Genomic DNA, 14,131 nt, shown 5'->3' on the forward strand with positions numbered 1-14,131 from the left:
TCTCTCTGCTGGCTCTCACAGGGACTTGTTTCCTGTGTTTCATGATTTTACTGTCTGAGAGCTAATATTTCTTGAAGTTCAACTGTGAGAATCCTCTAAAGCTTGGGCTGAAGATGGTTCTCAGGGTGGCCAACCATCCAGGTTCACTTTAGGACAGGACTGGGAGGTTCCCTGGGACGTGGGACATTCACTACTAAAATGAGGAGTACTAGGCAAACCCAAATGAGTTGGTCACCATATGCTCAAAGCTGTGGGGGCCAATCAAATTACTTGAGAGCTAACTTGTAATTACAAACTATCAGGAAAAAATGTTAGCCCCATGACACCTGTAATGCCAAGTGTCAAGCCGAGCAACTTTACCTGTGGTTACCTGGGCAGTCAGAAAGGTTTACTTCCAGTTCCCCTTAGGCTGAAGATGCAGTCCTTTAGGATTGTTTTTGGCGGTAGGGTGGTCAGTTAGTGTACCTAGTTTGCCTCCATGCTAGAAACAGAAGACTTGTAGAGTGTTTTGTCTTTCTTTATATTTTAAGCTTTAAGAGGGCAAAGATTAGTTTTCTAATTTTTTGTAATCCCTGAAATATTTAGTTCAGTGTGACACCCAAAATATATTTAAAAAGTAGTTGCCGAATGCATTTTCCAAAGGGGATTGTTGGAGGAAAATAGAGTAACATGTGAATACGTAACCTTTTGTTTTACTATACCATATGAAAAATTCTTCTCTCAAATCATTTTTAATCTAAAATTTAAAACTAAAATATAACTATTTTGTGTTCTAAGATTTGAATGCCTAATATATAAAAAATAACACTAAAAGTAATCATTTTCCTCTGTATTTGAAACTCAACAAACCCATCAGTAAGATAAAACAGAAGGTTAAATTACTTGTCAAGCTTCTCATTGTTTTGACGCCAGTGAGTCATATCCTTCCTCCACCTCAGATTTTCTTGACTCCCAAAGGCACTTCCAGATGGGCTTCTCTCTGTCAAACAAATTTCAAAACCTTTTTTTAATGTTATTTCAGTCAGACCACATACATGTATATTTGCAAACATATAAGAAATCCTACATAATGTTATTAATTTTATATACAGCCACCTTATCCTCAGTACAAGTGGAAAAACCAACCAGACAATGGTGCTTTTTATTAAAATTTTTCACAACAGTTGCAGAAGAAATATATTTGCTAAATGTAATATACAAAAAAAACCATGCTTTTAAATAAGCAAACTTTCTAATACTGACTTTCCCAAAATCCTAACCATGGTTTATAAGAACACGCATGATATGATCTTATTTCCTCCCACTCTTGTTTATACTACCATTATTGTGTGTGTGTGTAGTTTCACTATATATGCTACTGATTTAGGATGTGCGCAATGGTGGTTGTTCCTTTTACCTGATTGTTTTTCCCACAAATTTTCACTGGCCAATTATTCATCACCTCTGCAGAAAGGCCTTCCTCAACTCTCTACCACTTCCTTTCCTCTTAATTTACTTTCTTTCTCTCCATAGCACTTATGACCACAAGAATATAAGCTACTTAAGAACAGAGATTATGTTCATTTTGTTCACCCCTTTATGTCAGGTACTGACAAAGTGTCTGGGACATCCTGAGAACTCAATAACTTTTTGTTTAATAAATAAACAAATTAAGAAGGGATTGAGGGGCTTTCCTGGTGGCGCAGTGGTTAAGAATCCGCCTACCAATGCAGGGGACATGGGTTTGAGCCCTGGTCTGGGAAGATCCCACATGCCGCGAAACAACTAAGTCCGTGCGCCACAACTACTGAGCCTGTGCTCTAGAGCCCGCAAGTCACAACTACTGAAGCCCACGGACCTAGAACCCGTGCTCTGCAACAGGAGAAGCCCCCCAGTGAGAAGCCCGTGCACCACAACGAAGAGTAGCCCCCACTCGCTGCAACTAGAGTAGCCCCTGTTCACCACAACTAGGGAAAGCCCACGCGCAGCAACGAAGACCCAGCGCAGCCAAAAATAAATAAATAGAGATAGATAGATAAATAAATAATTTAAAAAAAAAAAGGATTCATAAAGTATTATTTCTTTTGGTCCACAGAAGGCAGGACAGGAGGCAGATAGGGGCTTTCTCCCAAGCGGTTTCTAGAATGGAAGGCAAAATGAATGGTACGGGCTCCTTAAGGGGCAGCAGCAATAGAACTGATTCATACCAATCCAGCAGAAGTGGAGAAGGCATTGAGAATTGTGGAGAAATATAAACAATAGAATCAAGTCATGACTTCAAGCTTTCAACTAGAAAACTAATGCTCCTTTTTGAAAACCATGAGGCTTTAAATTGGCTGGGAAAATGCAAAGAAAAATGAAAGTAAAAATTCAGAGTTCAAATAGAAATTTTAAAAATATTGAGAAACAAATATAATTTGACACACAATAAAGGACATGTCTGGATACTCCTTGTGCTTTCTCTCCCTTTCGTTCCCTTTCTTTCTCTCTTTACCTCTTTGATTTTGAAACCTCAGTCTTTAAGAAATTTTGTGAAAGAAAGCAAAAAGATATGTCTATATTAAGACAGTTAACAAAATAAGTAACTGTGATCTATTTTCATTTTTATCATTAACTTTTTTTCCATGAAATTGTCTCTCATCTCCTTAGTTAAGAATGTCTATCATTAGATGACCTAGCTTATTAAGTATCCAAATATATAAGATTGCAAAGGTTTAATTTTTCAAAGACAAGAATTTCAATTCTTTTTTTAAAATTGAGATACAATTGACATATAACATTATATTAGTTTCCGGTGTATAACATAATGATGCAATATATGCACATACTACAAAATGATCATCACAAGTCTAGTTAACAACCATCACCACACATAGCTTCAAATCTTTTTCTCTTATGATAAGAACTTTTGGGCTTCCCTGGTGGCGCAGTGGTTAAGAATCCACCTGCCAATGCAGGGGACACGGGTTTGATCCCTGGTCTGGGAAGATCCCACATGCTGCAGAGCAACTAAGCCTGTGTGCCACAACTACTGAGCCTGTGCTCTAGAGCCCACGAGCCTCAGCTACCGAGCCCACGTGCCACAACTACTGAAGCCCGCCCGCCTAGAGCCCATACTCCACAACAAGAGAAGCCACCGCAACCAAGAGTAGCCCCTGCTCGCCACAAATGGAGAAAGCCTGCGCACAGTAACGAAGACCCAATGCAGCCAAAGATAAATAAATAAATATATATATATATTTTTTTTCGGTATGCGGGCCTCTCACTGTTGTGGCCTCTCCCGTTGCGGAGCACAGGCTCTGGACACGCAGGCTCAGCGGCCATGGCTCACGGGCCCAGCCGCTCCGCGGCACGTGGGATCTTCCCGGACCAGGGCACGAACCCGTGTCCCCTGCATCGGCAGGCGGACTCTCAACCACTGCGCCACCAGGGAAGCCCCAAATATTTTTTTTTTAAAAAAAAAGAATTTTTAAGATGTACTCACTTTGCAACTTTCAAGTATACATTTGCTAACTAGAGTCATGGTGCTATAAGTTACATCCCCGGTACTTACATATTTTATTACGGTAAGTTTGTACCTTTTGATCCCCTACACCCATTTTGTCCACCCCTACCCCCCACCTCTAGTAAACACCTATCTGTTCTCCGTATCTATGAGTTTGTGGGGTGGGGGTGGGGGGTTAAGATTCCACATACAGAACTTCATTTCTTACATTTAAACAGTGGTAGCTGTCCAAAGGCCACAAGTTTAAAAATGTAACAAACATATCGGTAACAGCTCCACTCTTTCCAACAGTAAGCCTCAGAAAGAGCTACTGTATAATATAAAGAACACTAAACTGGCAGTCAAAAGATCTTGGTTCTATCAGTTTATAATCTTAGGCAAGTTATTTACCTCTGTGAGTTTTATTTTATCTTAAAGATGAGGATAATTATTCATTAGGCTTTGGTAATAATTAAATGACCTAGAAAGTTAATTTCCATACTTTATAGAGGGTTGTTGTACATACTAAAAGAGTTAAAAGAAAATCAATAGGTACATTGTAAACTGTATATAACTGAAGTGAACAAACAGTGCTCTATTAATTTCAAAGGCAAAGACTTTGTCTTATTCATTATTAAATTCCAAACACACATAGCATATAAAAGATATTTAAGTTTACTTAAGAAAACAATCACTAAGTTAAATGGCCTATCAAAAACAATAATTAAAAAATATTCATGTAAATGTACATTCACATTTTAAGTCAACAAATATATATCGAGCTGTTAGCGAATGTCATGTACACAGATGACTAAGTCACGTCCCTGACCTTAAGGAGCTCTCAGCAACAATATTACTTTAGAATTTGCGAAATGTTTACACACACATGGTCACTACAAAGATGATAAGATCAACACTACCTTTTTTTTTTTTTTTTTTTTTTTTTTTTTTTTTGCGGTACGCGGGCCTCTCACTGTTGTGGCCTCTCCCGTTGCGGAGCAACAGGCTCCAGACACGCAGGCTCAGCAGCCATGGCTCACGGGCCCAGCCGCTCCGCAGCACGTGGGATCCTCCCGGACCGGGGCACGAGCCCGTGTCCCCTGCATCAGCAGGCGGACTCTCAACCACTGCGCCACCAGGGAAGCCCAACACTACCTTTTAAAATCTCAAAACAATCACAAATGGATGAGGAAGGGGAAAGTGGGGAGATTAAGTGACTTGGCCAAAGTTATACGGCTATTGGGTAGCAGACCAGGGATTAGAAACAGGTTTCAAATGCTACAAAATTGTCTTCTCTTGCTGATATTTGAGTTTAATGGGCAATATCTTTGCCTTATATACAGGGTATATTAAATCACTGCAAAACTAGGAAACTTTTAAGAGTAAAAAGTGATGCTACATAGAATGGATGACCAAGAGAACCATAATGTAAACTATAGACTCTGTATGATAATGAGCATCAGTATAGGTTCATCAGTTGTAACAAGTGTACCACTCTGGTATGGGAGGTTGATAACGAGGGAGGCCATGCATGTGTGTGGGGACAGAGGATATATGGGAAATATCTGTATCTTCAGCTCAATTTTGCTATGAACCTAAAACTGCTCTTAAAAAATCTATTTTTAAAAATAAAGGATGCTATTAATCACACAAGGGCAAGAGAAACAAACTGAGATTATCCAGAGCAAATTGTAAGTATGCTCACCCTACTTAAATAGGAATTCTAACGTGCAAAGAAATGGCTATTCAAGTTAATTCACAGTTACATTTAAAACACTATTTTAAAAGTGTAGAATTGTCACTGAAGACTTGCAAAAATGGTCACTGTAATAGTGTTCAAGGAAACTGAAAAAAATTCTCACCAGAAGGAGAAGATACTGTGTACATACCAAGCTGTCCTCGGCTTCGGCGCACCATTTCTTGCCTGGCACCTATGCTTCCAAGAATAGCTTCCTCAAGCTTTGCTCTCATGTCCTTTGATTTCTTAAAGGTCAAACTATTCATTCTTTCAAACACTTTCTTTCCCTAAAATTTAAACATTAGAAAAGAAGACACATTGAAGAAATTTTCTTCTTCTTTTCCATATTATGTTTCCCCTCTTGTTCATCTTTGCAATGGCACAATGATCACTTACTTTGTACTCAAAGCAAGATACACAAAGATAAAGCAGATCTAATAGCCGGTTTAGCTGCAGGACTGAGAGATCTGTAAACCACTTTTGTAAAACTGTCTCATCTGCATTCTTGAGAACCCAAAGCAGACAGATCAAAAGACTCCGACTTGATTCTGCTGAAAAGGTAGTGTGTTGCCTGCCACTCTGAAAATAAAAAGCAGTAGAATGAGACACAAAATGATCAAAGACCATTTCTTTTTTTCAGTTGTCAGTTGTTTTCTTCTAAAAGCAATACAACAATTACTTTAAAATTAAATATTTCAAAAGAACAATCTGGGGCTTCCCTGGCGGCGCAGTGGTTGAGAGTCCGCCTGCCGATGCAGGGGACACAGGTTCGTGCACTGGTCTGGGAAGATCCCACATGCCGCGGAGCGGCTGGGCCCGTGAGCCATGGCCGTTGAGCCCGCGCGTCCGGAGCCTGTGCTCCGCAACGGGGAGAGGCCACAACAGTGAGAGGCCCGCGTACCGCAAAAAAAAAAAAAAAGAACAATCTGATTTAGACAATACTTGTGTAACTCATATAGAACCTTAAACTTAAGGTCCTGACATTTAATGAACCTTTCCTAGCAATAGAAGATTGCTTTAATCTATGACAGGGCTTCCAGCAGACTATAAACATTAACAGAAAACATAAAGGGAAAAACTAAAAGGTCCTATTATTAAAAACTAAGATATATACCAAAGACTATCAGACACGATATAAATAAAGGGAAAAAAAATTGACTCTATGTAAGACTATTTTAAGAGTATTATGTGATAACAAAATGTTTATCAGGTTTAGAGAATCACTATTTCCTATCAAGGGCCACTGACAAAAGGAAAAAGTCTTAGACCACATATAAGTAAAAAGTATTTTTACTTAGAGCATATAAATTTAAGGTAATATTCCCAACCTTCGATTTGTATTAGTATACAGTGTGTGAAATACAAACAAAAACTAAAACTAAGAACTTGTTTACAGTACCATTTATTGAATATTTACTCTCTTCCAGTCATCATACTGAGCTCTTTGCATATATTATTTCATTTAGTCCTCCAACAACATTACTAAGCAGGTTGTATCATCTCAATTTTACAGACAAGAATGCAGGATGACAATAATAATAATGATGATGGCAAATAATGATGATGGCAAAACATAACAAAATTTGAAATGTGCTAGACACTATGCTAATTGCTTTTTCTTATTTAACTCTCTTAACAGTTTTATGAGATGGTATTAACTATTGTTATTTCTAGTTTAAAGATAAGGAAACTAAAGGCTAGAGATTAAGTAATTTGCCCTAAATCACATTCTAAGAAAAAGTAAAGCCACAATTTTAGTCCAGGTTAACCAGACGCCTAAGCTTATACTCTTCACCATTATACTACATTCTAATATTTGGTTAATAAATATACTAAATTATAATAAGAAAGCAGTGGATAGGATGTTGAGAGGAATTACAAAGGAAAGCCATGACCTCAACTACTACCCTAATCTCCCCTCTATCATGCATGATGGTTTCCCTTGAAACCATCTAAACAGATAAATATTATTACTTACTCCATTCTACAGACAAGAAAACTGAGACAAGAAGTAGTTAAGTATCAATATTTTGTGAAAGTATTTTGCAATAAATGGTGGAACTGGTATTCAAATGCAGAACGTGTGGCTCCAGAAACCAAGCCCGTATCCACTATGTTTACTGCCTTTAATGGATGCACACACATGTAAATAAATTCACGTACATAAACTCACTTAACCACTATGCTATACTGCACCTGACCTGGACACAAATAGCTTTGACTCCCACCCCCAAATCCACAGTCTCTCTCATAAGGAAAATGTTTCTTTATTTTAAAAGTAAGCACTTTCTACAGCAGAACTTTCAGGTATGGATAAATATATTGACTAAATTCTCAGTGGCTGATTTTTTAAAACAAAATTTTAAAATTATACCGAATTCGACAAACAGGTACACACTAACATTTCCTATACCCCCACATAAACTGCAATAACACAGTGACACAGTCTGAAGAAAGTTGGACAAACATGAAAAAGACTCAGTAATGCAAAGATGTCAGGTTTCCCCCAAATTGTTTTACAGGATCAATGCAATTCCAATCAAAACACCAGCCAGGTTTTTCCTGGAAGTTGACAAACTAATTTTAAATTTAATGGGGAAAAGCAAAGGGCCAAAAATAGCCAAGGCACTCTTGAGGAAGAATCAGGTAGGATGGGGGACAAATTTGCTCTACCAGATAGCAACATTTACTAAATAGTTAGAATAATTAAGACAGCTTGATATTGGCATATGGATAGACAAATAGTCTAATGAAATAATAGGAAGCACACAAAAAAATCCTATGCATATATGAAATTGTGACATATAACAGAGCTGGCACTACGAATCAGTGGTGGAGGGATGAATTATTCAATAAATGGTGTGAGATAACCAACTTCCCTAGGGGAAAAAAAGTAGACTCCTACCTTGCACTATTGTACAAAAAATAAATTCTGGACAAAGAAAGAACTTAAATGTTAAAAGGAAATATAAAAGAACATATTTGTAATCTTGGGAGTAGGACAGAATTTCTTAAATAATACATAAAAAGCGTAAACCATAAACCACAAAAAGATGATCATATTTGCTTACACTGAAATTGAGAATGTGTGTTTGTTCATTCAATTAATAAATAAATAGATACATAGAAAAAGCACACCATAAATTAGTAGAAATTTGTTGCATATAAAACCAACATATATACACTACCAAATGTAAAACCGATAGCTAGTGGGAAGCTGCTGCATAGCACAGGGAGATCAGCTCAGCACTTTGTGACCACCTAGAGGGGTGGGATAGGGAGGGTGGGAGGGAGATGCAAGAGGGAGGAGATATGGGGATATATGTATATGTATAGCTGATTCACTTTGTTATAAAGCACAAGCTAACAGACCATTGTAAAGCAATTATACTCCAATAAAGATGTTAAAAAAATCACTATGTTAAAATGTAAAAAACAACAACAACAACAACCTGAGATTTGTATCCAGAACAGTCTTTCTCAATCAAGTTTCTATGAGAGAATTAAGCCCTACAAAAAACTGAGGGGCTGTTTTCTCCATTCTCTCAAAGCATTAAAAAAAAAAAAAGAACCTTCTGGTTTGGTATTACCCATCAATGAATCTTCTGTGAAGGAAGAAACCACAACCCCAGGACTCTTATTATACATACAAGTAATACTGCAAATACAAAGTCTAGTACAGAGTCATGAACTAGGCACACAAAGAAGCAATACATCATGAGTGAGAACTGACAAAACAGATAACAGAAAAAGGTACATTAAGACTTGAGGTATTGACATTATCAGAGACTATAAAATAACTACACTTTCTATCCACCCTTGCCCAAAAAATAAGATTAAAAATCTTGACTGGAAACTTGAAAATATAAAGAGAAATGTTTTATTGAAAAGAAACAGCAGAAACAACAGAATTTAGAAAACTGAAAAAAATTTACCCAATAACCAAATGAAGAACTCAGTGGGTTGGTGTAATGTAATATCAGGTATAGTAAGGAGAGAATCGGTAGACTGAAAGATAGATCAAAAGAAAAGTTCCAGCATGAAGCACAGGTTAACAAAAAGATGGAATACACAGAAAAGTAGAGACAAAGATTATTCAATAAAAAGGACTAACATAAGTTTAACTGGAATATGAAAGAGGAGAGACAGAATGGAGAAGAGGACATATTTGGACACATAACAGCTGAGAATTCCATAGAACTGAAGATGCTGAATCATAAATTTAAGAAGTCAAAAAAAGCTACCAAGCAGAATAAACATAAAGAAATTCAAAATTAGTCTCAACAACTGAAACCACAGAAAGCCAATTTTAAGGAGACTATCAAAGAAATGACAGAAAAAAAGACAAGTTATTTTCAAAGAAGTAACAGTTCACCACAGCTGGCTTCTCAAAAGTAGCAACAGAAATGAGAAGACAATGGGAACAACGTCCTCAGCAGACTGAAAGAAAACAGAGGAAACTCAGATGCTACTTCTTAAAAAAGGAATCCTAATGAAGGTCAAATAAAGACATTTTTCAAAGAAACACAGAGAGTTCATCACCACAGAATAGAAAATTCTAAAGGATGTATTTCACAAAGTAGAAAAACATCTCATAGAAGGCACAAATTTGAGAAAGAATCAAGAGCAAGTAAAGTGGTGAACACATGGGCAAATCTAAAATAATTGATTCTATATAGCCATAAAAAAAATGATGATGTCTTGTGAGGTTTAATGATACATAAAACTAAAGATAGCATTTAAGTAGAAAGAAAGGTAAATGAAGTCAACCTGTTTTAAGATCCTTCTATTAACCAATGTGAAAGTAAAGGTAATGATTAATATTAGATTGAAATTTAAGAAAGCATATTCTTATTTGTAACACAATCACAAAAAGAATAGAAACAGAATGTATGACTTCCAACCTAGTAGAGAGGAAAAAGTGGAATGAGGAAAAAATAGAATGAGAAAAAAGTGATCCAAAAGAAGATAATAAATGAGACAAAAAGAAATACATAATAGGGGTGAGAAAACATGAAGTAAAATTAAAATGTTAAGTACATTAATTTAATTATACTAAATGTAAATGGGTTTTAAAACTCTAGTGAAAGACAAAGATGAATAGACCAGATTTTACAAATATAAGACAAACTCTAAACATATGCTGTTTATAAAAGACACATTTAAAACATGAGAAAAAACAATGGAAGTAAAAGGATGGAAAAACTCATGCCACACACACACACATATACACACATACACGCTAAGCAAAAGAAACCTAGCATAGCTATACCAGTATTATACAAAATTGACTTGAAGGCAAATAAAAAATAAGCATTACAGTTCATGTTGACAAAAGGTACAATCCATCAAAAATATAACAATTTAAAATTAGATATTTCATAATAAGGCCTCAAAAGAAATAAAACAAAATCTGACAGAATGACAAGAAGAAATTACACCACCACAGTTGTAGTGGGATATTAGAAAAAGTGAACAGAATTCAGTAAAGAGAAAGAAGATTTAAACAATAGGATTAACAAATTTGATGTAATGCATGTAATGAATAAATATAGAACATATAACTAACAAATGAAGAATATGCATTCTTTTCAAATATGTGAGATATTTGCAAAAACTGACCACGTACTAGACCATAAAACCAACTCCCACAAATATAACAGATTATGTAGAGTAAGTTCTCTGATCATTCAATTAGGCCAAAATCAGAAGCAAAAGGATTACTAGAAATTTTCGTATGACTGGAAATTCTCAAACAAAAACAATTTAATAGCCCAAAAGTCTAAAAAGAAACCATAATGAACTTAAGATATATTTTGATGACTAATGAAAGTGTTACCTATACACTGTGGTATGTAACTAAAACAATAATTAAAGGAAAATGTTTATGATTAAAATATGTATCAGAGAAGAAAGGATGAAAATTAGTGAGTTAAGCATCCATCTCAAGAATTTAGAAAAAAGAACATCAATATAAACCAAAAGAAAGTAGAAGACAGTAAATAATAAAGATAAACATTCAAAAGTGAGGATCAACACTGACCCCAAATTGGTTCTTTACACAAACTAAAGAAATATACAAATTTCTGTTGAGACTGATTTAAGACAAAAGATATAAAAAGCCAGTCACAGAAATAAAAATGTTTATTTCTACTATAGATGTTATAGACATTAAAAAGATCATAGAAGATATTTGAAACAATTCTGTATGCCAAGAAATTTGAATAAATTTCTGCTAGAATAAAATTTATAAAAACCAGTGTAAAAAGAAATAGAAAACTTGAACAGCCTTACAATCATTAAAGAAATTATACAGGTAATTTGAAAAGTTTTAAAAAAGAAAACTGCAGGTATAGATGGCTTCACTCACAAGTTCTCCAAATATTCCAGGAAGAAATAATTTCAATTTTAAACAAGTAGTTTCAGGGAACAGAATAAAAGGGGAAATTCCCTAGCTCATTTTAATTGGCTAAACTACCCCTGATTCCAAAATCTGAATAGAACATCATGAGAAAGAAAAAAAATCTTACTAACATGGATACACAATCTTAAACAAAATACAGCAAACCAAATCTATTAATATACAATCATGAAAAAGTTGGGTTTAATTCAGGAATTCAAGGTAGGTTTAACACTAGAAAATCAACTGAAAGGGGTCACAGTAAAAGATTACAAAGCAGAATAAAATGACAGTCTCAATGGTGCAAAAAAGCATGATAAAATTCAACAACTATTCATAATTACAAAAATAAAACTCTTAGCAAACTAGGAACAGAAGGGGACTTCCATAATATAACAGAGGGTATCTTAAAAAAAACCAAACCCCCAAACCAAAACCTTTAGCACCTATGCGTAAGAATGAAATGTTGCAAGGTTCCCCTTTAATGATGCCAACTATCACTACTTCTATTTAACATTGTACTCAAGGTTCTAGCCAGTAAATAAGTTATGGAAAAAAAAGAGAAAGGAAGAAATGAAACTGCCAGATGATATGATTGTGTATGCAGAAAAAAAAATCTATACCTCTGTTATTAGTTTAGCAATTCTGCTGGAAATAAACATTATTGTTCAAAATCAATTCTATGCCCACATAAAAGCAATCAACAATTAGGAAGTTCCCTGGTAGTCTAATAGTTAGGATTTGGCACTTTCACTGCCGTGGCCCAGGTTCAATCCCTGGTCAGGGAACTGAGATCCCATAGCCACGTGGCACGGCCAAAAAAACAATAGCAATCAACAATTAGGAAACAATTTTTGAAAAAGATGACATTTATGAGACTATAAGAATATAATGTTATATATATATAATTTATGTGTATTATACATTATCATATTATATAATTTTATAATATTACTAAAATATTTTTAAAATATCAATGACCAACAATACACCTACAAAAGATGTTCTGGGCCTCTGGTGAAAGCTATAAAAGTTTATGTATGTGTAGACATTAAAGAAAGCCTAAATAGTGGGGAGATCTAACATATTCAAGGATTTGGGGATTCAAGCATGTAAAAATATTAATTTTCCCAAAAACTGATCCATAGATTCAATACAATCTTACTTTAAAATAAGACACTTATCACCAAATTCACAATTAAGTGTATGAAAAAGCAAGCCACAAAAAAAGAAAGAAATCTTTGAACCACTTATAATTGACAATGGGCTTGATCCAGCCATATAAACTACTATAAATTACAAGCAAAGGCAGACGATCCAATGGAAAATGGGCAAAAAAACTCTAGATACTTCAAAAGAAAAAATCGAAATAGCCATTTATATGAAAAAGTGCACACCCTCATAAGACATCAGGAAAATGAATGCTAAAATGAGATATAATGATATATTACCAAATTGACAAAAATTTAAATGTTTGAATATTCTAAGTGCAGATGAATGAACATATGAAAGAACAGAAACTCTCATACGGCAGGTGCAAATAAAAATTAAGACAAACCTTTTGGAAAACATCATGGCATATCTAGTATAGAAGAGGGTACACATATATGACCCAGCAAATTCCACTCCTAAGAAATACCCTAAATAAAAGTGTGTACATGCAGACAGGAAATATACAGAAGAATCTATAAGACTGTTATTTGTAACCAAAGATCAGAAACCATTTATGCATCTATCAATAGAATGGGTAAATAAATTGATCTATAGTCAGACAATGGAATATCATGCTAAAATGAAAAATCAGTGAATTACAGCTATTTTTTACAACATGGAGAAATATTAAAGACATAATGTAAAACTAAACTATAGTATTTAGGGATGCAAACTTAGATGGTGAAACTATTAACAAAATTATGCAATTACTTCGTTAGTTAGGATAGTGGGTGGCTTGGTGGATAGCTGTGGTGGAAAACAGCAGGCCAAGGATTTCTGGAAGGCGGTCAATGTTCTATATTTTGTCCTGAATTGTGGTTGCAAAGATATTCATTTTAAAATCTTTTGTAAACATTTACATTTATGTTTCATGTACTTTTTCATCTGTGGTATATTTCACATAAGCAAGGTTTTAAAAAATGAAAACCAAGGTCAACAAAACTGAGAATAGTGGTCATTTTGAGGGGAGAAAGGGATTGAACTGATGGCAAACTGGGAACTTCCAAGGAAATTGCAATGTTCTATTTCTGAAGCTGAGTGGTAGGTACACTGCTGTTTCTTCTATTATTACGTTTTAACTATACATGTACTTTATATATTATTTTGTATCTACAATAGCAAAAGCAAGTAAAAGAAAACACTGAAAAACTGGAATTCATCAAAATTAAATACTATTGCACTTCAAATGACACCATCAAGAAAGTGAAAAGAGGGACTTCCCTGGTGGTCCAGTGGTTAAGAATCTGCCTTCCAATGTAGGGGGATGCGGTTTTGATCCCTCGTCGGGGAACTAAGATCCCACATGCCGTGGGGCAAC

At 35.2% G+C, this 14,131-nt stretch overlaps 1 protein-coding gene across 9 annotated transcripts in view; it reads right to left on the bottom strand.

The window, feature by feature from the left end:
* The window catches only part of DOCK7 (dedicator of cytokinesis 7), a gene marked incomplete at its 5' end in the record, with an annotated part of 199,434 nt that overhangs the window by 38,599 nt on the left and 146,704 nt on the right, over positions 1-14,131 (bottom strand). For 6 of the 9 annotated variants that reach the window (XM_079728572.1, XM_079728574.1, XM_079728573.1 and 3 more), the window contains 3 exons: positions 883-979; positions 5,353-5,488; positions 5,598-5,780. In XM_079728572.1, coding sequence (XP_079584698.1) covers positions 883-979; positions 5,353-5,488; positions 5,598-5,780 — 416 coding nt within the window. Of the gene's footprint in view, positions 1-882; positions 980-5,325; positions 5,489-5,597; positions 5,781-14,131 lie in introns of all 9 variants that reach the window. The other 3 variants (XM_079728571.1, XM_079728566.1, XM_079728567.1) reach the window with 1 other exon arrangement.

Source organism: Hyperoodon ampullatus (genome assembly GCF_949752795.1).
Source record: "Hyperoodon ampullatus genome assembly, chromosome: 2".
Classification (NCBI taxonomy): Eukaryota; Metazoa; Chordata; class Mammalia; order Artiodactyla; family Ziphiidae; genus Hyperoodon; species Hyperoodon ampullatus.